We start from the raw sequence: 22,350 nt of genomic DNA, 5'->3' as shown, positions 1-22,350 counted from the left end.
GTGTCAGGGCTGACTATACGTGCAGAAGCGCAGTAGAACAGGATGGAAAGAATGGGGAAATGGGGAACAAGATTCAAGATTGCGGGTTGGAAACTGGGGATGGATGCTCGCCAAGTTGGCTTGTTCGATAATAGAAAGCTAGAGGAAGCAAAGAGGATAGAGGGGGGAGCACCAGGCGATAACGAAGACCGGATTCATCGTCACAATGGGAAAGTAAAGTGACCAGAAGTTCCATAAGTTATAACCGCACCCGGACCCGGCAAGCAAAAACCGACTCGACCGACTGATAAGAGAAGTGAAAAGAAACGCCATCTTCGATTCAACGTCACTGCAGAAGTACCATGCACTATCAGGGTACCTTTGGTGATGGTCCGACTCAAGCCAAGACACAGGTATCATGGCATGATGGGAGTACATTAACAGTTGCCCTTTTTGTCCATCAGGATTTTGGTCAGCAAGTCACCTGTCTCGCCTTGCCTCTCCTCTAACCTTGTTGAACCTAGACGGAACCACTCCGAATCTTTCTTATCAGTACTTCTACCAAGTAACTTCCCGGATGAAACGGGTTTAACTCTTGACCGTCCTTTTAAATGAAGAGATTTTCCTCCCTTACTCAGGACAGGGCAAGATACGAAAGATAAAGAAACTTCTACTAATGTTGCCTTTTCGACCCCAGGTGAACCCTACAGGTGCCCCTGCACCAGGGCTGCACTCCCATGGTAGTTGGACGCAGCTATTCGGTGGGCCATTTACAGACGTCAAAACAGACCACCCAAGCACAAGTTACCTTACCCTCGTGATGATGATGGAAATAATGGTTTCCGGGAATCCAGAGGCGTTACGTTAACTCACTACCCAATATGAAAGCTGGAGCCAATGCCAGACGCGCACGGCAACAGGGTCACCATGGGTAAAAAATTTCAAATCGGCCGGCTACGCCTTGAAAAAGCTTCTGGAGCCGTCAAGGTGGATAGATCATAGAGGATCGGCCAAGATGGTCAAGCTTGGACCAATCGGGACAAAAATTGATTGCTCGTGGTATGAGCCTCCTTGTTTCCAGGCTATCGCTATCAATCTTACACCACAAGCTGACCTCTCGAGAGCCTGCTGGATGTCGTTAGAAGGCGAAGGTTTGGACGCAATACCACCGAAACTCGTGTTCCCATTTGCCCCTCCGACAATGCCATCGAAGGCCTCATTTCACTCACATCTGGCTGTGAATAACATCTTCCTTTCGGTCTCCCACTTGGTAATTGTTAAAAACTTCAGACAAGACCCTCTCTTGGACTAAACCCAGCACAGATTGAAAGTCCGGGGATGGCCAATCACACCAAGAATAGTTCAAGCTTGTCTCTGAATCGGCGATCCAAGGCGCTGGGCTTATCGCCCAGAACTCGCTGATGTATTGATATCTCCAGGTCGGTGTCTCAGAGTCAACTGACAAGGAAGCTTATTTAGCGCCCCATGTTTGTATCAGCCATGAAGTCAGCCTACTGTCGGATAGGTGTAGGTTAATATTTCCCTGCATAATAAGTGAGTAGGGGGACTCGACTCGACTCGTGAGCGGCCGATCTGGGTAACATCTTGACAGCTCTTGCATATCTGTCTCCGAGTTGAAATGTCATTTTAACCATGAAGGTGTCGATGTCGGTGTCCAACAAGGAATTCCAGGTCCAAGGACCACAACCAGACAAAGGCAGTGCCACCCATGTCATGACAAGAGAGACAACTTGCACAAACAACGGGGATGCTCCAGGTTCCAGATTGTGGAATCGGCCATACCCCAACACCATCATTCGCCAATAGGCGCCGGTCCTCATTCCCATTACATAGCTTTTACTCGATTCCATCTACAACGTTGTTGTCGGGACATATAGATAGAAAATTAGAGTAATTTGCTTTCTCCTATTCGGTTCATGTTAGCCTGATGAATGCATCACAAGACCACGGCTGGTCCGTCCCTTGATGTTGACCTGGTCTAGTACCTGTTTGCTAAATCAACCCCTCATCATCACCCAACAGTACGGCGCAGATTAAGCAGACAGGCCTATGCGGCGCAGTGATTCCCCCACGATTGGCACGTATGGCGCGATACTACCTCCTCCACACTATCATGAATCCAATATCAGGTCGGAGAGGGGAGCTGATGTCTCATGTACCTCCTCACTCCTCACTCCTCACTTCTCCTCATTTATGATGGTGACTGCATTGCAGCCGAGGCATTCTGGCATGATTTGGTTGGAGAGAAGAATGGTCTAGCTAATGCTCTCTGCCTGGGCACGGAATACAAAAGGCCGTTGGTTATAGGTTGCCGCGCGAGCTGAAGTATCAGGCTCGCATATTGGACAGGTCGCTTCAGTTGCACTGACTTCAGCTTGTCGCTGACAGACCGAACTTTGATAGGGCAGGCGCTTATTAGTTATCAGTCCCAGTAGTATTATCCGTAAATGGCAGTTGTTTTTCACTTCGGAATACACCTATCTAATCTATCGACTTACAAACGTTCCCTTAATTTCTCAACCTCTTCCCTACACTTCTTCCTCCTTCAAAATCATGAACGATCAAACCACAATGTCACCAACCATTGCTAATCCCATTAGGACCACCCTGAGGCTCTGCCAGTGATCAACCTTATTAGAGTGTTAAGCAATCTAAGCGGGCAGCCGGTCGTACCAACTAGCAGAGGAACAGTATACCGGTGCTACTGGGAGGCCAACAAACGATCCATGACTTTGCCTGCCTGTCCTCCACGAACGAAACAGATCTTCGCTTCCGGGGGAGCGAACCGACTAGGAACGCACGCTCCCGCTACTAAATTGAGGTTCGGGTCCAGGTCCATGATCCAGGTCTTGGTCTCTTGCTCCTTTGGAACTGAACACCCAGTTGGCCGGCGGCCAGATATTTGGTGGTATTCAACCCCGAAAAGACAAAGACCAGGGCAGAAAACTGCCCACGATAGAAGTGGAGGTGGTTGAAGAAGTGCCGAAGTAGCGTTCAAATTAGGTAAAAGTATCCAGGCAGTACCACGACTCTCCAGTCAAAAATTTTCAACCCGAATCCATTTCTCATCAACTTGACAACACGTCTAACATCAAGCTGCCTATTTGTTCGCGCAACTGATAGCGGCGTCGTGGGATGGCCATGAAGCCCTTGTTGGTCACCAGACTCGCAAACGAAATGAAATGAAACGAACCGAAACGATCTTCTGCTATGCTATGCTTTTCGAGGGCTCTCCATCGTGGCGGATAACTTTCCCTAGTATGCGGTACTGTCATGGTTATTGATGGCAGAAGCATTGTTGATTTGACTTATAGTGGACTCTGCAGTTTCTTGATATGTTGGATGCACGAAGACCTTTTCATAGTTCCTTTGGGTATTTTTACTTTATTCAATGCATCACTGACGTTGTTCATTACGAGCCGGTCTGAAAACGATCAAAACGGTTCATGGTTGGGACTTCACGCTGCCAGTAATGATTGACGTTGCCCTTTTGCGACTTTGACTTGCATGACTACCTTTTGGTCCTCCAGGGTTAATCGGCTCAGGGGTGGTTGCCGGTCACCTGCTCAATACACGGCGTATGGGCCCGGCCGTCATGCTCTAGAACCGTGATTTCGTTCTAGAAGGTTCAAATTGCGAATTGGCGGTCTATCAAACGCAATCACACGACCTGATCAATAGGCATTACTTTCAATACTCGACTGCACTGCAAGCCGACATTTTCATAACGTACAGTATACTTCAGCGGGAGTTCCGTGTTGCTTATATGGTGTTGTGCAAGTTTATGTTGTGTCGACGGATGGGATCCCGACGCCGCAACTGATATGACCATCTCCGCGGAGGATACGGCGCCACTAATTTTACCAACCAATTCCCCGGATCGACGTCATACATCCCTGTAATCACCATGATCCTACGGATTGGGTTTTGTTGTTATCATATCGTTTACTGACATGCTTATCGGCGGGTGTTTCAAGGCGAACACGTCAGCCATTTCGCGATATTGGTGATACTGTCACAATGATGATATTGTGCCGACTGTTCAATCACCAAATACTGCGGCATTATTGCGTGTTGGTAAAAAAGAAGAAACAAAGGTCAAACACGAGAAGCCTGAATCCTCACCCACTTCGATGAGCTTCATCCAAATCATCAACATCTAAATGCTCTGCGGGGATTGCTAGCTAGTCCCCCGGATCTCGTTTCCCCAGAAAGCGGACCGAGCTCGGAATGTTGTCTATGCACTGCATGGCCCGATGATTGTAACAGTTTGTGAGGGCCACACCACCCTTTCGTTTGTTGAAGCGGTGACATACCCGGATGACGACGATCTGTCTCAAGCGTTATCAGCCTTCTCACCTTGCTATCTGACTCAACAAGTTATTAACAAGATACGATAAGTTGTCGTGATCAAAACCTGGTTTCAGATTGCCAATATGATCGATTCTAGTATAACCGTAACTACACTTCTAAAGATGTTGCTTGATAGTCCTCAAGTGGATTCAGGATGATCTGGAATCCAGATTCCTGAACTCATGATATCCATTTGTTCCAATGGTGGTGCCCTCTCTATCCACGTCTGACCAGTGTCTTCGTTGCGTCCAGCATCATGACTGTGAGCCAGGGATATATCGAGGTAACGCTGCCGAAATTGTTAGTTTGCCATTTGCACCGCTTTCATGATAACGACTACGACACAACTTACCCAGTCCATGCTGCTGGCTGCAGTATCCATCCAAGCAGGATCAAACTGAAGACCTTCCGTCCCCATATTCGTAAAGTCCATGCTAGTTCCTGCATCTCCTGCCAGATTGAGATCCAGGGGTGTCTGGTCTGATGTAGATCCCGTTGATGAGCCTATCCTTGTAAGCATATCTCTTATCTGTCGTATTCCTTGGGACGTCTTACCCAACCCCAGACTCGAGAGCAGTGCCGGATCACCTCCGATCGACCCCAGTGTGCTAGGGTCTACAGATGGTGCCCCAAGCGAAGAGTATTCGTTATCACCACTAGCACTGCGAACACCTTGTCCAAGGGCACTCGCCGGCTCTTCAACTGGAGCTCCGAGCTTGGCCAACATTGTCGCCAGTGTATCTGCTGTTTTCTTGACTTCCACTGCGTTTCGTGACACATCAGCCCAGATGAGCCAAGACCTCTTGATCATACAAATTAATTCATCTTTAGTTGGTGTTGGTGCAGTCTGCGACATCCAGTCATAGTCACTTCCAACCTCTGAGTAGTTTTCATTCTTGACGACGAGGTAAAGCACCATTGCGGCCATGAGAAAGTCATGAACTGCGAGGGAAGAGACAAACCAGCCATGTTGGCTCAATACGTGACCTGGCTTACAAGCTTCCCAGATGATGTGTTGGTAATTGAGCAGCGACAAAGCACCCTCCAGACATTGCCTGCGTGAGTAATCATGCTCACGTTGCGGAATTGCCTCTGCGAGATACCGGCGATGCAATACAGTACGGCATTTGTTGTATAGGGCTGTCAAACCGAAACGTTGGATGAGCAGAACGGGTGGATCACCGACACGCTCATCTAGTGGCCGTACCATCATGAAAGATGGGACACTCTTCCAAGTCTCGTGCAGCAAGTTATCGAGCTTGGCGACCTCAGCATAACTTGGCGGTGTCAGAGCATGAGCTTGTCTCGCGATCTGTCCAAACACCCGAAGAATCTGTGTCTTATGGATTGGGTATGTCATGGAGGTCCAGTCTGTAGGCGGTCGACTAAGAGGGAGTTCCGTTGAATCTTCGTCAAAGTCATGGTCGTCTAGATTTCTTGGTACTGCTGTATCAGTTTCTATACCTTGTAACATGCTCGGAAGGCCCATGTGGAAAGAAACGAGAAGTTCGACTTGAATGGCCATGTTCCACATGCGCCTCCGCATCTCGCCCTCATAAGGTGAGATGTTCGCGAGCTTACTTGGGTCTCTATGGAGACCCATCTTGAGCATCAGGCGGATACACACGCCTGAGAGTACGTAGCAGTTCATTTGAGCTGCACGGTTGAAGAGGAAGGATGACTCGACGTAGAGCAAGAACGCAGGGAGTGTCGCCGAGGATGGTTGCGTGTATTTACCCCAGACGAGAGCCCAACCAGCACAAGCCTTGTAGTGACGGATCCTGTCCTGAGCTGGGAGAGGAGAGTCACCCTCGAGCTCACTTGAATTGATAAAGTTATTGAAAAAGACGCCAAGGCTGAGCATCATGAATAGTTGCGCTATCCAATGTAATGATGCTTCGTTAGGATCTTGCCAGAACTTAGAATACTGTCTGGTAAAAACTGGCCGGTGAACAATATCTGGTAATTGTCAGTAGAAGCATTGGGTGTTTAGCGGGACATGCTGACGCTGCGAAGGACTCATCGACGCAAAGTATCGCGAAAGAAGTCTATCTGCGACCTTTCTCTCCGGTAGGCGATTCAACAGCTCCTCACGATTCCTTGGTCCAGCTCTTGTGTTCAACATGACTTCTGTGGGATCAATCTCATCGTCTAGGAATTGATCCTCTCCAGCTTCTTCGGGCTGTTCAAAGTAGTCTTTCAAGTCCTCAATCTAACTCGCCGTTAGTCCCAGCTCCATATGGCCATCACAGACTCCTATACGAGTACGTACATCTTCCAACATTGCCATACAATGCGTTGCGCCAACGTATGTTGCCCCTTTCTTGCTGTGTACGACGTGGCCTTGGACGTCCGGTCCTGTAGCAGTACCATTCGCCATTGCTGCCCCAGTTCCGTTACCTACTTGGGTTCCAGGGGCTGCACCTTCAGAATCCATCATCTCCCGGACCATGCCCTCCAGACGCTTCAAACGCGCGGACATGCCCTTGGCAGGCCGTTTCCGTTCGGGTTTTGGGGCGTAGGTGCACTGAGATGCGCGTCCCTTTTTGGAGCATTGCCCACATGGTTGCTCTCTATCACATTTCAACTTTGAGTTGCGACATGGTGCACATGATAGAAGAACGCGTGAGCGCTTCTGGCGGGCTTCAGATGTTGATGACTGATCATTATCATTTGGGCTGGATTCCATCTCCCTCATATAATGCGCTGGTGTAAGAGCTTTCCGAAGGTCGAGGAACAACTTAATTGTCAACAATACTTGACAGTGTGTGGTATTGACTTTGTATAAGTCGCATTTGACGCTTCAATACGAAGATTTGAAAGTGAGTGCGTGTCCTAACTAAGATGTATGTCAGATGCTAATATACCTAGTAAGATACTGATGAACACCCAATCACATGTCACCAAAGGATTCACGGCCACTTATATCCGGGGTACATTGTATGAGTTCAACCACGATGGCTCGGCTGGCGGACTTAAATACTCAACTAACCCGACCTTGAAACTAAAAAATCACAGCTCAGGTGAACACCAGACATCAATTGAACATGTAGTAGTTTGCCCTTCTGCTATGAATGAGTGTAAATACCCGTTGAATTTTGTAACTAGTTACCCTAGAACATCGCATAACAACCCTTTCAAATAGTAACCAGGCTCAACGGCATTAGTGCTGGCCAGAACCAAGCTATGCGATGCGTCGTAAACTCGTAAATGCAAATCCCCCATTCCCAAATAACAAAAAGAACACCTAGGAGTCAGGCGCACCGGGCAACCTCTCTATCACGTACTTGGCCCTTGCCACACTCATGATTGGCACACCAGGAATCTTTCGTAGCCGTTGCTTGAGTGCCTTATCATTTGTCCCCACGATATAGATTCTGGATTTCTGCACCCTGTCTACTAGACAATCGTCTGCATAGGTGCCCTTGTGGTCGCATTCGAGCCGTGTCCATCGTTCGTCTCTTGCAACCCTTAGGGCCAGTCGATACTTGGGTCCGAGCTTCTCAAGTTCGCTCATCTAAGAGTGTTAGTTACAGCCTGAAGGATCCAAGCTTGGAGCTGGAGGCTTACCACACAGGATGTGATGATAGGGTTACACTTCGCATAGAGGCAATCCATCATGGAGTCGAGAAGAGAGAGCTTTCGCTGAACCGAGTGACTGAGAAAGTTGGTATCCACAAGGACGTTGTAGGGAGGAACGAGAGCTGTGTTGTGTTGAAAGAACATGTTGCTGGGCATCTGAGGCGCTTCTCGGATGAGCTCGCCATTGATGGTCTTCTTTTCCTTCTCCTTCTGAGCGAGCTCAGCCTTGAGTTTGTTTTCCTTTAGTCTGGCATCGCGACGACCGATAACTCGTTTCACCTGTTGCACATGTGGTCAGCATTTGAGGTGCTTTCGATCGATATGTGCGCGCCCCGTCTCATCATCGTGGATATGCTGAAATTTGGGCAACTTTTGCGCCGCTTATCGATAAGGATGCATACCTCTGCGAATTTGCGAGTCTTTTTCTGAACACCCATGGCTGCCTGATACTGTGTGAAGCTTGAGAATTGAAGCGGCTGCGGTTTTGGTAGTTTTGCAGCTGTGTTTCCGTCGCGGCTCGTCCAGAAGCTGTGGATTCAAGATACTGTTGGTGATATGTTCGCTATTTGACAGACTCAAAAAAGTTATCGCACTGACAAGATTTTGCCATAGAAAGTAGAAAGCGGTGCCAGGAGTGGGGCACTACCTAGGTTGGCTCCAGGTTCTAGCGCACGGGCCATTCGCTCGACGCGTCTCTATTCTCTCAGTCGCGTAAAGTGATTAACATACATTTCAGGCTTCAGTTGTAGAATCGGCGATTTCACCACAACAGCATACCCAAAATGTCTTCCCAAAAACCCGAGGAACGTGGCGAGTCGTCGAACTCTGCCTCAAAGGCGGCCCTCAAAGCTTCTTCGAATGGAACCACAAATTATGAACTTCCCTGGTACGCCCTTCATGCCCTTCATGCCCCTTGAAGAATTGCTCACTGATTGTTGCTAGGGTGGAAAAGTATCGACCAGTGTTCCTCGACGATGTTGTCGGAAACACGGAAACGATCGAAAGACTCAAGATCATTGCTAGAGAGGGCAACATGCCCCATGTAATCATCTCCGGTATGCCTGGTATTGGAAAGACCACCAGTGTGCTATGTCTGGCCAGGCAACTCTTAGGTGAATCGTACAAGGAAGCGGTCTTGGAGCTCAATGCCAGTGACGAGCGAGGTACTTGGATCCTCTTATGTGATGACCATCTCACTGACACAGCTAGGCATTGATGTTGTCCGAAACAGAATCAAGGGCTTCGCCCAAAAGAAGGTCACTTTGCCTGCGGGGCGTCATAAACTTGTTATTCTCGATGAAGCCGACAGTATGACTTCGGGTGCTCAGCAAGCCCTTCGACGAACTATGGAGATTTACTCTAACACTACACGATTTGCTTTCGCCTGCAACCAGTCCAACAAGATCATCGAACCCCTCCAATCACGATGCGCCATCCTACGATACGCCAAGTTAACGGACGCTCAAGTCGTAAAGCGACTCATGCAAATTATTGAGGCGGAAAAGGTCGAATACAGTGACGATGGACTTGCAGCCTTGGTTTTCAGCGCCGAGGGAGATATGCGACAAGCTATCAACAACCTCCAATCCACCTTTGCCGGTTTTGGCTTCGTCTCAGGAGACAATGTCTTCAAGGTTGTTGACTCGCCTCATCCAATCAAGGTGCAGGCGATGCTGAAGGCTTGCTATGAAGGCAATGTTGATTCCGCACTGGAAACACTCCGAGAACTTTGGGATCTAGGTTATTCAAGCCACGACATCATTAGCACTATGTTCAAGGTTACGAAAACAATTCCTACGTTGAGCGAACATGCAAAGCTGGAGTTTATCAAAGAGATTGGCTTTACACATATGAAGGTGCTTGAAGGTGTGCAGACACTACTCCAGCTCAGCGGATGCGTCGTCCGGCTATGCAAAATCAACATGGATCCTAAGCGATTTCGGGTATAGAATATGGAGATGAATCTAGACATGGGTGCATCATTGGCGTTGGAGTTGGTATTCGACTGAGAAAGCGAAGGAAAGATGCTAAAGTAATGTGATTTACACAGACGACTCGATGGTCATCTCTAATGTGACATATGTACGCCGTTATACCCCAGGCAGTTGCAGTCAAAACTTTTCAGTGAGAGATTGAGATCATAGGGACTCTGGTTCCGCGCCAGAGGCGATCACTTGCCATCACCTTTGATAAATTCCTCCTCATACCGTTCCCATTTAGCCCTGTCTCCCATCAACCGCCGCTGCATTCTCACTCGGTGCTCGTAAGCTCTGAGCCGTGAGTCTGCCTCGATCATGGCCCCAGGCACCATGCCGCACATTTGTAAATACCTTGAAAAGGTCAGTACCAGGATGGATCAGCTGTGAGAATGAGCCCTACACTTTGAACTGAATCGTCATGGATCGATACAACGGCGACCAGATATACCCGGCAGCACCCAACACTGCGGCACCTATTCCCCACTTGACTGCACCAGCAACACCTCCTCTTGCAGCCTCCCAAGCAGCATCATTGGCTTCCTCGCTCTGCATAGCATCGTGAGCACGCATGATGATGGTTTGCTCTTGTCTGTGATGTTGATGCCTCAGGGCCCAGTGTCCTAAACTCAGTATCTTAGAGGAGCCCAGAGCCAATTTATGAGTGAATAAAATAAAAAAGTTTTACAGCAATATCAGACGATATGTTCGTGAGCTTGGAGATCCCGAAGCCCGGTCACTTCCGCTTCCATGACACACGCTTCATCAAGTGTGGCGCGAGCTCCTACTAGCCACACCTAGGGCCTTCAATCTCGGCGGAACGTCGGCCCCGATCTGGCGCCCCGCTATAGCGGATTGTTCATTTATTGGAATTTTTCCAAGCTGTTACTTTCTCTCCTTCCACACTCTTCCAGAGACAAAGAGCGAAGATGACACGCAAGCAATAACCATGAGCCCCTGGTTGCCTGCTTTCGCAAAGTCTCATTCTTCCTCTCTTTCTACATAAAACGTCCGCTGAACTCCCACTTGTTTTCTTTTTCTTCTTCGTGCAGAAAAAGTTCTCTTAACTCAGCTTTCGTTGACTTGCTAATATCACCGTCCTCATTGAGCAAAGTTGCCCATCATGGCTGACAATGTGATGGCCGCCTACTGGGCCCTGCCACCCGTTTCTAGGTAAGTCGCTCATGTTGATTTGTGTTCTCGATAGCACTCGCTAACTGCGTCACAGAAATCTGGTTACTGCTGCAGTGTTGACCTCCCTTGGTTGCATCGTCGGGCTACTGCCAATCATGCGTCTATTTCATCACCCATCGTACCTTTGGATGTTTCCACCTCAAATCTGGCGACTCGTAACATGTTTCTTGATTGAAACGCAGCCGATCAACTTGCTCATGAACTCGTTCTTCCTGTATCGCTACAGCGCTCAGTTGGAGATGGGGAACCCACGTTTCACACGCAAGGTCGATCTCGTGTTCTACATATTATTTGTCTGCACCGTAATTCTGGTAAGCCTGCGTCTACACACCCGTGCTTTGCTACTCTCCCACGTGTTTCTTTCAAAGCCCCCCTCATATATCTGCCCGGATAGTGCTTTGCCTCTTCAGCTATCACGGTTCCTGGAAATGAGGAAGATCACCCCTGCACTTCGGATCACCCATCATTCGCATTTCCGGGTTGGTCTGCGGTGCAGGCATGGTGGGATGTCTATATGGATGGCTCGTGTGATCCCCAATTCACTCGAGTGGTTTTTTAGCTCCCTACATTTTTATATCATAGCAATAATACATCAAATATCCCAAACACGTACCCGTATGTCATGTGCCTGTATTGAGGTTAACGACGTCGCTAGATGATCGACTACCTGGCCGGACTGACGAGCTTCTTGTACATGAACGGCCTCATTCTTGCCATGGTTTACACCATTACCCAAGACCAGCGCGGCCAGAAAACACAGTACTTCGTTCTTACTATCCCTGCCCAAGCGCTGCCCATCTGCATGATCATTGTCGGCACGCTCACGGTAGGACCAAATAAGGCATTGGTCCAAATTGAGGGTCTACTCGCCGCCCATCTGTTTGATTTCCTCACCAGAATCTGGCCTGAGTTCGGGAACGGGCCTCGACTTTTGAGAACCCCTGCCTGGCTTGAGCGTCTTGTGCAGACACCAAGAATTACTGCCAGAGGTTTCGGTACCGCCATCCGACCTGGGAATTCACCATCTTCTGGACGCAGCACTGGTGTCAGCGCAGGTCCTTTGCCAGATTCATGGCGGTCTCGTGGCCCTGGCCAGCGACTGGGCTGAAACACGGTCATCTTGAACAGTCACTTATAGTGTGTACAATGAAATAGAACTGAAATAGAAGAATGTTTAACGCTATGAACTCCTCAACCAGCAATCATACCCTATTGATCTAGAAGGCGTTAAACCCAGATGCATTAGCCAAATAACTCCAGGCTTGAACCGAGAAAACAAACCATGACACCTCTGTTACCGTATTCCGTTCATACACCATGTCAAAGCATAACTCAGGTCATCCATAGACGCGACTATTGCCACTTAGCATAGGAGACTTGTTTGCCTCTCGCCTTTTCAAATATTCATCGCTGAATGTTGCTGGTGCACCCTCCGCCATGACTGGGCCTCCGCCCAGGGGTTTGTCCTGGAATCGAGGATCTAGAACAGCTAAAGGTTTGGAGATTCTTAACTCTCGATGAGGGTCGGCACTCAATGCCGAAATCGGCGTCGCTGATAGCAGGTTGACTTCCGGGGGGGGAACCACCTGCTTTTTTGGAATGATGAGTCTATGCAGAGAGGGAAATGAGAGAGAGGGGAGCCTTGGCCTGGCTGTCTGAGGATTCTGCTGGGGAGCAATAGAAACTACTGGCTCCTGAAGCTTCTCCTGTCGAGAAGGTGATGGGTTCCGGCTCGAGATAGTATTGCTCGATGAAGCATTGGTTGCAGAACCATGGTGTATGCCAAAATCATCTCTAGCATTAAGATATGTTTGGAGTGCATATGAATCAGGGGCGTGTGTCTTGCGGTTGTGGGTGATAATATGAGGCTCCGGGAGCTTGCTCACAACTCGTGGAATATATGCCGGATGTGTTGGAAGCGCTGCATTTGGGCCATTAGACTTCGAGTGCGGCGCATAGTGGTAGCTGAGGTGTAGATGAGAGTCCATCGTGTCTCGTTCAACGGAGTCGTGGTACTGTGCGTTGGACATAGTACGCATGTGGCTTCGCGAAGGGTCATGGATAGGTGGTGGACGTCGCCCATGGGTGTCATCTTGAAAGTACGATGACTTCTGGATGCCGTATGTAGAGCGGACGTTCATTGGGGCATCTGGGGGTGGTGACTCAATTTTGATTCCTGCTCCATAACGCTGTCGACTTCGTCGGCAGTACATGAAAAGGAGCCAAGCCAAGCCAGCTACACCCAGCCCACATCCTACGGCAATACCCACGATAGTGCCCGTAGTCATTGAACCGACGGGAGCGCCACCATCACCCGGTAGTGTTTCATTGGTGTTTGGGTCAGTTATGTTAATAAGTGAAGAAGTGAATATCGTCCCACTAAGGCCAATAATTTTTCCTTTCTCGGGTTTCTGAATGCAGCCAGCGTTCAATGCTACCAGGACTATGGGAATGTTAGCCATGATGATCCTTAGTGCTCAATAGCAGAACGAACACTCACAGTTCGCGAGGTACTTTTGGTCCGATGTAGATTGCAGACAGCTAATGCATTCCTTGTAGCTGGCGCTCTTGATTATTGAATCATCTGCTTCGCAATACGCGAATTTCTCATCGATACTTTTCTGGGGCAAAGACGTTGTCAAAGCATTCTCGAGAGATCCGCAAGAGCTTTCGATATTGCAAGGAGAGTTGACGGTACCCGAGTCCACCGCATTAGGATAAGAGTATAGACAGACGTCGAAAGCGTATCTGACATTGTCTACATTACCTCATGTTAGATCATAATCGAAGGAAACCGTAAGGCTTTGTACTTACACAGGAACCAAAACACATCGCTCTCTTCTTTCCATATCGCTTCGCTTTTTTGAAGACAGTTGAGGCAATTCTTGAACCTGATGCCATTCCCTGAGTCTGAGTACTCCTCATCTCCACAAACGATATCAGAAGAGTTCGTAGCGGTAGTGCTAGCATCATCGAGAGTCGAATTTGTGCCGTCGGAACAGAGGGCTGCGCATTCGGAGTTGGGTGTAACCTGGAGAGCAAAGGAAAGCGGAAGAAGGAGAGCCAGGCTGCTCAGAGCCCATGAAACTGTTTTCATATTTGATAGTTCTTGGGAGTCTTGAGAATGATATGGGAGAGATATGATGTTTCGGAACCGCCAAAGAGGTTATGGATGCGTCAGGGTAAAGAACCGAGCATGACAGGCGCCGAGTCGTGATGTGTCGATACGTTGCGGTCTGTTCCTTATCCTTGGCTGACAATTTAGCTTTTTATTTGCTTATATGTTGTGTGGAATTGAAGCAAGTAGATATCTTTTACCTACTCGGACGAGATCTGGGATTTTAGTTCCTGAATGTTTCCTTCAAATAGAGTATGGGGACGTCATGTCTGTTTTATTAGAACATGTTGTAATAGTGGCGCCAGGCGATTGGCAAACCTTCAAGGATCTTCTTCAGCTAACATGGTTATCGATATCAAGCCTTGCCATTTTAGAGTAGATATCTATAGTGTTTTTAGAAATTATTGTTTCATAGGACGAATACTCGCCTTTCCATGACAGCAAAAGTGTAAGTGTGCCATCCAAGAATAGAAACCCAACGTCCGGGATCAACACCAGAGCCAATAGACTCTTAGAACTTAGGCTCCTATCAACTGAGGCCCATGCAACTACCAATCAGGAGCTACTATAATACTCCTTCGGCGGCTATATACAAGACACCCAGAGTAGGTAAGCACGCAGCCGGGGAGAGGCTTGATGGTCTCAGCTGTTATGGAAGCAAATCAACACACGCGCGAAAGCGTCCCAGGCCATCAGACGCCGGCCAGTTGTGCGGCCAGGTCTTTCTGTATTATGCTTGGCTGAAAGAAGCGTTAGAGATATGCTAGCGCCGATCTGTTCTCTAATGAACGAAGAGATTGATTGACCAGTATAACTGAAGCCAAAATGATGTGTACCAAGACACCGGGATCTCAATGTTTTTCCCCTCCAGAGAAAGACGGGGTGAGGCAACAGCAGGCCCAATTGCGTGGTTTAGTGGTCTATAGCAAATGAGTTCTTCGGTGCAGTAATTTGAGCCCTGGCTCCTCGCTGTTCGTTCACCCCGGACGAACTCGGTGGCAACAAGGGTTCTCTTACTTTAGTTCTTCTAGAGGAGACACTAGCAATCGTTAATAAGCGCTCGTTACCGCAGGCGCGACCAAGGTAGCCTAACGTTTCTGCTCACGTGGCCATCATGATGCCCAAATTAGCAACATTCCAACGTCGGTTAGCGATGTGATTGTGATAACAGCTGCATGTGCATTTTCACCAGTGCGTGTGAGAAAGACACCTCCGCGATTGGTCGAGCATTTGATCGGATTATTGTGGCCTTTTCGAAACTTTATTATGCGACTTATGAGCCGAGTACATAGATGTGAGAAAGTGCTTTATGCCCCGTTGTAAAGCGTTATTTGAGAGCGTTTTACTTTCACTTAGGTCCTCTAGTCTCAACATTCCCCTATTGCGAATTCACAAAGGGAGTTCCCACAAAACGCACTGAATCTGTACTGAATATCTTTGCACCACAATGAGTTTGCTAGAACACCGAGAGGGGGAGAGGCCACAGCTGATGGGACATAAGTGCGGTAACCGAGGGTACAGGTGCTTTGTCATGCGTTTAACTAGGTTCTGTTTTACAGTCCCTCCCTTGACCCTCAACCTAGAGGTTTTTTCGTGCTTAAGGCAATTTACGGTTTGCCAAGCACTCACCGGAAGCTGGTGTGTGCTGCTCTTTGGGTTCAATCAACAGATACGTCTCTTACACTCTGCTCGTTTCTGTCTTCGAATTCGATTTAGAGGTGCTGTAGCATTGTAAACTCTTGCTGTGTCTTGGTAAGCGCAGCCTTATCAACCTGGGTGTCAGATATTGGGCGATAGACAATCAATCATCTTCCTATACCATGAGCTTAATAAAAATTCCTGTGTATTATATCGGGATAATTGTTTAAATTGCCTATGTTGAACCTTGAGTTATCTCTTTCTCTCTCTCCTGTGTTGGATTTCACAAACCAACACCTCACCTGTTTTACAAGTTCAAACATTCGTACGTACCTTAGGCAGACCCACGTACCCTATAGCTATTCGTCCGCTTCCGAATGTATTGGGTACCTTGCCTTTCAATTCACTCCCGGAATGTCATTACCTGAAGAACTATTTGAATGTCCAAGGTTGATCAATGTTTCCCCGGTACGATGAACTTCCAACATGTGCAGGACACCAACCTCTTGGTTCAAGCTTCAATCTACTGCCACGTAGTACCATCGGTACACCACACTATGCCTGTGAGAAACAGGGAATTACAAACACGCACAAGATCGGCATACACTGGTAGATTCTTGGCTCTGGACCAGTGAGCCCAGTTAATTAATATTCACGGCATTGTACATAGTTTCGGGTGCAAACGCTACCCATGACTTCTGTGGGATTGAACGTATTCAGCTCTAAAAGCGGCTGTCCAGGGCTTCAGCCCGCGATGACAATCTGATCACATGCGTGATAACCTGTGCGCGTTCACATTTCTGTCGATTTGTCGTCAACAAATTGGATATCGGAGTGCATACTGACCAGGATCGAAAGGAAACGAGGCGGGGAAGAGAACGGTCGCCTTGCTGGCACAACATCGTAAGGTACGTCTAAATTGCTATGCCTGGATTTTGTCTTGTGCAGCGATAAGGTAGTGTCGGATTACTTTGTCATTGGATACTCGTGTTCCCCATTGTACTTAACGAATGGAGGACTGCGAATTCGCGCCTGAACCGGGTTTTCGGAACCCAATAACAAGCACGCAGCACCCGAAATTAACCAGCATCCTGTCGACGTGTGACGATGTGACGACAGGACTAGGAGAGAAGTCTGACAAGTATCTGCTAGGACTGTTGGTTGCTATGCATCTTCTTCCATTAATGGCCGTCTGAGGCAATATCCATTCCCCATCAGGCCGTTGCATCCGCCTGACGTTTTGTAGTCTGGTGGGGGGGACAGATGTAAGGTATGAAGCGATCTTGAGATTACACAGATAACTGCCGGACTTATTTAAATACTTGATGCAAATAATTTACCTTTGCTCTGTAGATGTGGCAGTGCTAATAAAACGACACCGAAAACGTGGAGAAACAAGATTTTGGCTTGCCGCCGGGAGCTGTCAATGTCAAAACTTCTGGTCTTCCGGATAGCCAACCATGCCTGTATTGTGGATATCCAATAGCGTCGTCATCCATCCTGTCAGTTTACTCTCGCCTCAAGAACAGATAGCCCTGCCACCGAAGATTGGAAGCTACCCCTAAGGTAGGCTACCTATAACGTACCGGATTTCGACTCAATGTATGGTTCTCTAGGCCATCGGCAGAATTAGCCGAGAGCTTGATCTATCTACTGAACTGCCTCAAAGCCAACATATTTTAGTAGATAGACATAGCTTCAGCCTAATCCATTAAGCGACAAGATATCATGAGCTGTGGAACCGGAGCTTGTCCCCCTCCTCCCCTACTATCCAGTCCACGGACAGGGTGACCAGTAAACATGCAAACACTTTACAAACATGCGGGAGAAGGACCAGGAATATAAATGAGAACTCGCTGATGTTATTAGACGACTTAGGAGCCAGTGTACAAGAGTGATCATCCCCAAGCATGCCAGCTACAACATAAGATCCTGTCAGACAGAGGCCGTGCACAGGCGCGTCAAGGAAACGCTGGCAAGGCTCTCTTTTAATAGGAAAGTTTCCTCGTGAGTTCTTAGGAGCCAGTCGAAAAGGGAGGAAGCGCTCAAGCGAGGATCATCACGAGCAAGGGGCCCCGGTAATGCGCTAGGATAGCAAGCACCCTGGTCCCTGTTAAGCCCCATTCAAAGCGCGTAACGGCAACCCTTGGTTGGACTCAAGTCCCTACAGCCGCACCATTTCTCCGCTGACCGTTTCTCCACTTATCTGCCTCATTGCCCACCATCACATGAAGCGGCCTAACGATACAGGACAGAAAGACGCTGAGTGATATGATGGGATGGGACTGACCACGAGCTGGCATTTAACACAACCAACATACATAATGCCATGGAAATCTAACAGCTTTACAGGGGCTTGGTAGCATTTCCAGCCCCCGGGCCTCACTGCCTTAAATCACTCTGGCCCTCGCTGGTTTGAGCTAAATCCGGGTCACTCCGCTCTTAGTGTTGTAGGGCCGCTTTCCCATCTTCTCCTCCACTTGGACTTCTCTCACGTTCGACCCTGTCAGCTCTCATGTTTCGCTGTTAATGATTTTTTGTTTTGTTTTGCTGTACGCATTGCTACTCCTTTGCGCTCGGTTCCTTCTCGATTGTGACCACGAAGCCGCATTAAGATCTCAAGTTTGAGTCCCCAAACGTTGCCAGAGTCAAGATTATTGTTGCTGCGGGGTTCGATCATAGGTAGCGGACATGAGAATTGGTTGCTTGCAGTTCGCGCCCCAGGTGGGAGATGTCGACAACAACCTAAATCGTGCAGATGCTGTCCTCTCGAGAGCAAATCCCGATGATTTAGACGTTTTAGTTCTCCCCGAGCTGGCTTTCTCTGGTAAATGACCATTTTCAGTTTCTTCTGCTGCCATACTAACATTTTGGGAAGGGTATAACTTCAAGTCGCTGCAAGACATTACCCCATTTCTCGAACCTTCTGGCTCTGGCATCACTTCTCTCTGGGCTAGAACAATCGCACTCAAGTACAATTGTGTTGTTACCGTCGGTTATCCCGAAAAAGTCGATGTTTCGCCAAAATGGCCTACTGGCCCTGAATACTACAACTCAGTCATTGTCGTCAATGGAGATGGCGAGACGATCGCAAACTATAGGAAGTCTTTCCTATATCAAACCGACGAGACATGGGCGTTGGAAGGAAACCGGGGATTCTACGATGGCTTCATACCTGGGCTTGGAAATACCAGTATCGGCATTTGTGAGTAACCTCACCGTATACAGTGTTTGTGTCTTTGCTAACATTCTATAAAAGGTATGGATATTAAGTTTGTACTTCCTAACCCCATATTGAATCGCATTTATTGACAGAACACAGTCCGTATAAGTTCGAGGCACCTTGGCATGCCTTTGAGTTTGCGTTCCATGTCCTGGAAGTGGAATCTAATCTGGTCATAGTGTCCATGGCATGGATGACTAGAGAAGACCCGCGGCGGTTCACTCGTATGCCCAACGAACCAGACATGGAAACTCTGACATACTGGGTTACACGACTCGAACCCCTTATCCGTTCAGATAACCAAGATGAAATCGTCGTCGTCTTCTGCAATCGTTGTGGAAACGAGGATGAAGTTTTATATGCCGGAACCAGTGCAGTTATCGGAATTCATGATGGCGAGGTCAAGGTTTATGGCCTTTTGGGACGCGGAGAAAAGGAATTGCTCGTGGTCGACACCAACAACTCACCGTACGCTAAGCTCGTATATCGGCCAGAATCCGGAGGATCTGGTATGGAAGCCCCGGGACATCTCGAACAATCGGAGAAACCGGATGATGACACGGGAAAGAAGAATGATCCAAAGGCTACACCAAGCGACAATCCTCGCACCAACCAGACCAGCAACAAAAGCCTTGGATCCCCAAGTTCGAAAGAAAAGCCTAAGTCACCTACTGCGCCACTACCACCACCTCCCCAACTTCCTGAAAACCTGGCTCTGAAGTCTCCTGATACCTCGACAAAAAAACGACACCCACCTGATATAACAATACCAAAAGAGTCGTCAGCCCTGAAGATGAACTCGGCACGCTCACCGGGAAACGATAGCATCAACATCCCCACACCGTCCGCTCCCAGCCCAACGCCCATGGCGATTCGGCCTCGACTAATCATCCCCGAATCGCCTCCCATACTTCCTCACCAGTACCCTCCAGATCACCCCATCAGTGCTGCCTCATTGAGATCAGAAAGATCCATTCAGTCTGTCAAGTCTGATCAGTCCGAGGCTTCAACCAAGACTATTCGCACAAATCCACGACCACCAGAAGAGAGCACACCTTATCCAGATAGTGGGGCACCTTTGAGTGGTTACCCTGAGAACTTTTTTCCCTCAGAGAAAATTATCTACGGGGGCCATGTGACCATTGAGAGTGCAGGACCATTCAGCCCGAATACTCCATTTGAAGACATATCGCCAATCTCGCCTGAGCAGTACTATTGGCGACCATCTGAAAACATGATGAGAACGCCGTTATCTGCAGGTGGATGGACACCTGGCACACCTATTGGAAGAAGGGCAGAGCCATTTCCGTGGCCTGCTATAACAGGGAATGCACATCCTCCAGATCGTAACAACAAAGAGCGGATGAGAGACAATGCCACGCCAAGAGATTTTCGCCATCTTCATTCACAGTCCCCTCAGTCCAACTCATCATCCAACAGAACTACCAAGAGCGAAAAGTCCGCACGTTCAGTATCATCTGTCAACTCCAAGGGTACCGTTCAGGGCTCTGTGAAGGAAAATAAATCGCTCGCGCGACCCTCATCCCCAAAATCTCGAAATGCTAGCCGCTCAAGGAGGCATGAAAGGACTGGGTCTGCACTTGGTGACCGGGAAACCAGTGCTGCAATCTCGCTGCACCTGGAAGGCATCTCCCTGCGAGCTGAATCAGCAAGCCGGATGAGAGCAGGTTCTGCTGCAGGCACCCCTGTTGGCGATCGTGTTCAATTGCCCCCGTCTAGGAACAGCAGTCGTCCGCGTATCGCTGCAGCTGCCAACGCTCAACCTGAACAGCACATGATCCGTATTGGTGCAAGTCCCAGCATTCTCAAGGAAGATCAACAGAACCAATATCAGTCTTTGAACCGCGCGACGTACCACCAGCGGAGCAACTCTTTCGTATTGAACCGAACTCCCATTCCAGGTAATGACCGTTCTGATACACCCAAATCAGCGATTGAGATGGCTCGCCCAGCTTCGCGTGCTGCGAGCAGAGGGCGAACACCAGGACCAAAAAGTCTCGCAACAAACGGGGTCATTGAGTCGATCTCGCCTGTCGCGGAAAGAGCTTCTTCTGCAGACTCGACGAGGAATGATAGGCTTCATAGCCGTGTTCATCAAGAAGGAGTAGGAACTCGATCGTCTCGGACAGGCAGAACCTCATCTGTTAACACGGCGCGGCGTCGGTCCGACGAAGGCAATACAGTGGAGTTTGAAAGGGTTGAGGCCGTGATTTGTCCAAGCTGCCCTGTTCATGGCCGGCGACCCTCTGCTAATGGTGAACAAGGCACTGAGCATCCAGAATCTGCGCCTCAATCACCTCCCAAATCGTCCCCTGTCCCTAGGCCGGCCTCGAGTGCTGGTCCATCTCGTCATCTTCAACCTGAGCCGGCAGAAGCTCGCCGGGCATCATCAGGTGACACTGGTCAGCTTGTCTTTGAGAAACCTATCCCTGACTTGAATAATGACACTCAGTCATGTATCCAGAATGAGGCTGCCGAGGCCAGTGATTGCGGCTCTTTTGCAGAGACACTTCAAACCATTTCGACACCCGGCCGGTCTCCTGCGACGCCCTCCTTCAACCCATCAACGCCCAAGGCAATGATCCTCAACACGAACGAGTTGGATATCGAACCACTGTTTGGTGGTAGCCTGAATGGCCCTGAGAAAACACCGACCTCCCAATGTGCTGAAGTTCGGGACACATCTAGTGTGTCTCCAAAACCAGTGGCCTAGTCTCATCACATTGTCAATCACGTATCTGCATGGCCAACTTTTGCAACATCTGATTCAGCACTTGTCATGTGCACTCCGATTAAGATTAACATGGTGGATGTTCTATATGGATATTGGATAGTATGGGATGAATAATATGATAGATGTAAAGGGAAATCCGCAATACTGCTACCCTCGCGAGTAGCTGTCAATTTGATACCATTGGTACTTTACTTCTTTGGGGCCTGTCATGTTGTGAGTGGAAGATTGTGGGGTATCATGTTCTTTACCCCCTCTTGCAGCTGGTATGGATTTGTTTAGATGGCTGTGTTGGATTTTGCCATGAGAATCTTCCCTCCAACTCATATCTATAGGTTTCATCTGTTAAATAGCGTCGGGATTAAGCTGGGAGTTTGTGGGAAGGAGTTCCATGAATCATGGCCACGCTTTCAAATTCGAATTCTTATTATCTTTTCTCTCAAAAGAAATCCATAAAAGACAGCAGAGATAGAAGTGAGTTATATGCCCATCAACAGTAGCATAACGAAGTCTT

At 48.5% G+C, this 22,350-nt stretch overlaps 7 protein-coding genes across 7 annotated transcripts; 3 read left to right on the top strand and 4 right to left on the bottom strand.

Moving 5' to 3' along the window:
• Positions 1 to 4,492: 4,492 nt before the first annotated feature.
• Positions 4,493 to 6,835, bottom strand: J7337_002990 (uncharacterized protein; the record flags this gene model as incomplete). Its single annotated transcript, XM_044820715.1, has 4 exons — positions 4,493 to 4,642; positions 4,706 to 6,312; positions 6,361 to 6,565; positions 6,626 to 6,835. The coding sequence occupies 4 exons, from the start codon at positions 6,833 to 6,835 to the stop codon at positions 4,493 to 4,495; spliced, it is 2,172 nt and encodes a 723-aa protein (XP_044685015.1).
• Positions 6,836 to 7,600: 765 nt separating this feature from the next.
• On the bottom strand, positions 7,601 to 8,372 carry J7337_002989 (uncharacterized protein; the record flags this gene model as incomplete). The annotated part of the gene is made up of 3 exons (XM_044820714.1): positions 7,601 to 7,870; positions 7,924 to 8,214; positions 8,337 to 8,372. The coding sequence occupies 3 exons, from the start codon at positions 8,370 to 8,372 to the stop codon at positions 7,601 to 7,603; spliced, it is 597 nt and encodes a 198-aa protein (XP_044685014.1).
• A 345-nt stretch (positions 8,373 to 8,717) lies between these two features.
• On the top strand, positions 8,718 to 9,884 carry RFC4 (replication factor C subunit 4; the record flags this gene model as incomplete). The annotated part of the gene is made up of 3 exons (XM_044820713.1): positions 8,718 to 8,821; positions 8,878 to 9,098; positions 9,145 to 9,884. The coding sequence occupies 3 exons, from the start codon at positions 8,718 to 8,720 to the stop codon at positions 9,882 to 9,884; spliced, it is 1,065 nt and encodes a 354-aa protein (XP_044685013.1).
• A 221-nt stretch (positions 9,885 to 10,105) lies between these two features.
• On the bottom strand, positions 10,106 to 10,484 carry J7337_002987 (uncharacterized protein; the record flags this gene model as incomplete). Its single annotated transcript, XM_044820712.1, has 2 exons — positions 10,106 to 10,265; positions 10,363 to 10,484. 2 exons carry the CDS (start codon positions 10,482 to 10,484, stop codon positions 10,106 to 10,108), a joined length of 282 nt encoding a protein of 93 aa, XP_044685012.1.
• A 550-nt stretch (positions 10,485 to 11,034) lies between these two features.
• On the top strand, positions 11,035 to 12,213 carry J7337_002986 (uncharacterized protein; the record flags this gene model as incomplete). Its single annotated transcript, XM_044820711.1, has 3 exons — positions 11,035 to 11,084; positions 11,140 to 11,416; positions 11,761 to 12,213. The coding sequence occupies 3 exons, from the start codon at positions 11,035 to 11,037 to the stop codon at positions 12,211 to 12,213; spliced, it is 780 nt and encodes a 259-aa protein (XP_044685011.1).
• Positions 12,214 to 12,442: 229 nt separating this feature from the next.
• On the bottom strand, positions 12,443 to 14,202 carry J7337_002985 (uncharacterized protein; the record flags this gene model as incomplete). Its single annotated transcript, XM_044820710.1, has 3 exons — positions 12,443 to 13,548; positions 13,606 to 13,863; positions 13,920 to 14,202. 3 exons carry the CDS (start codon positions 14,200 to 14,202, stop codon positions 12,443 to 12,445), a joined length of 1,647 nt encoding a protein of 548 aa, XP_044685010.1.
• A 4,350-nt stretch (positions 14,203 to 18,552) lies between these two features.
• Positions 18,553 to 21,818, top strand: J7337_002984 (uncharacterized protein; the record flags this gene model as incomplete). Its single annotated transcript, XM_044820709.1, has 3 exons — positions 18,553 to 18,688; positions 18,740 to 19,066; positions 19,264 to 21,818. The coding sequence occupies 3 exons, from the start codon at positions 18,553 to 18,555 to the stop codon at positions 21,816 to 21,818; spliced, it is 3,018 nt and encodes a 1,005-aa protein (XP_044685009.1).
• Positions 21,819 to 22,350: the final 532 nt, after the last annotated feature.

The sequence above is a fragment of the Fusarium musae genome, chromosome 2 (assembly GCF_019915245.1).
Source record: "Fusarium musae strain F31 chromosome 2, whole genome shotgun sequence".
Lineage (NCBI taxonomy): Eukaryota > Fungi > Ascomycota > Sordariomycetes > Hypocreales > Nectriaceae > Fusarium > Fusarium musae.
Note: the sequence above shows the minus strand (reverse complement) of the source record. Positions and strands in the feature narration are given on the sequence as shown.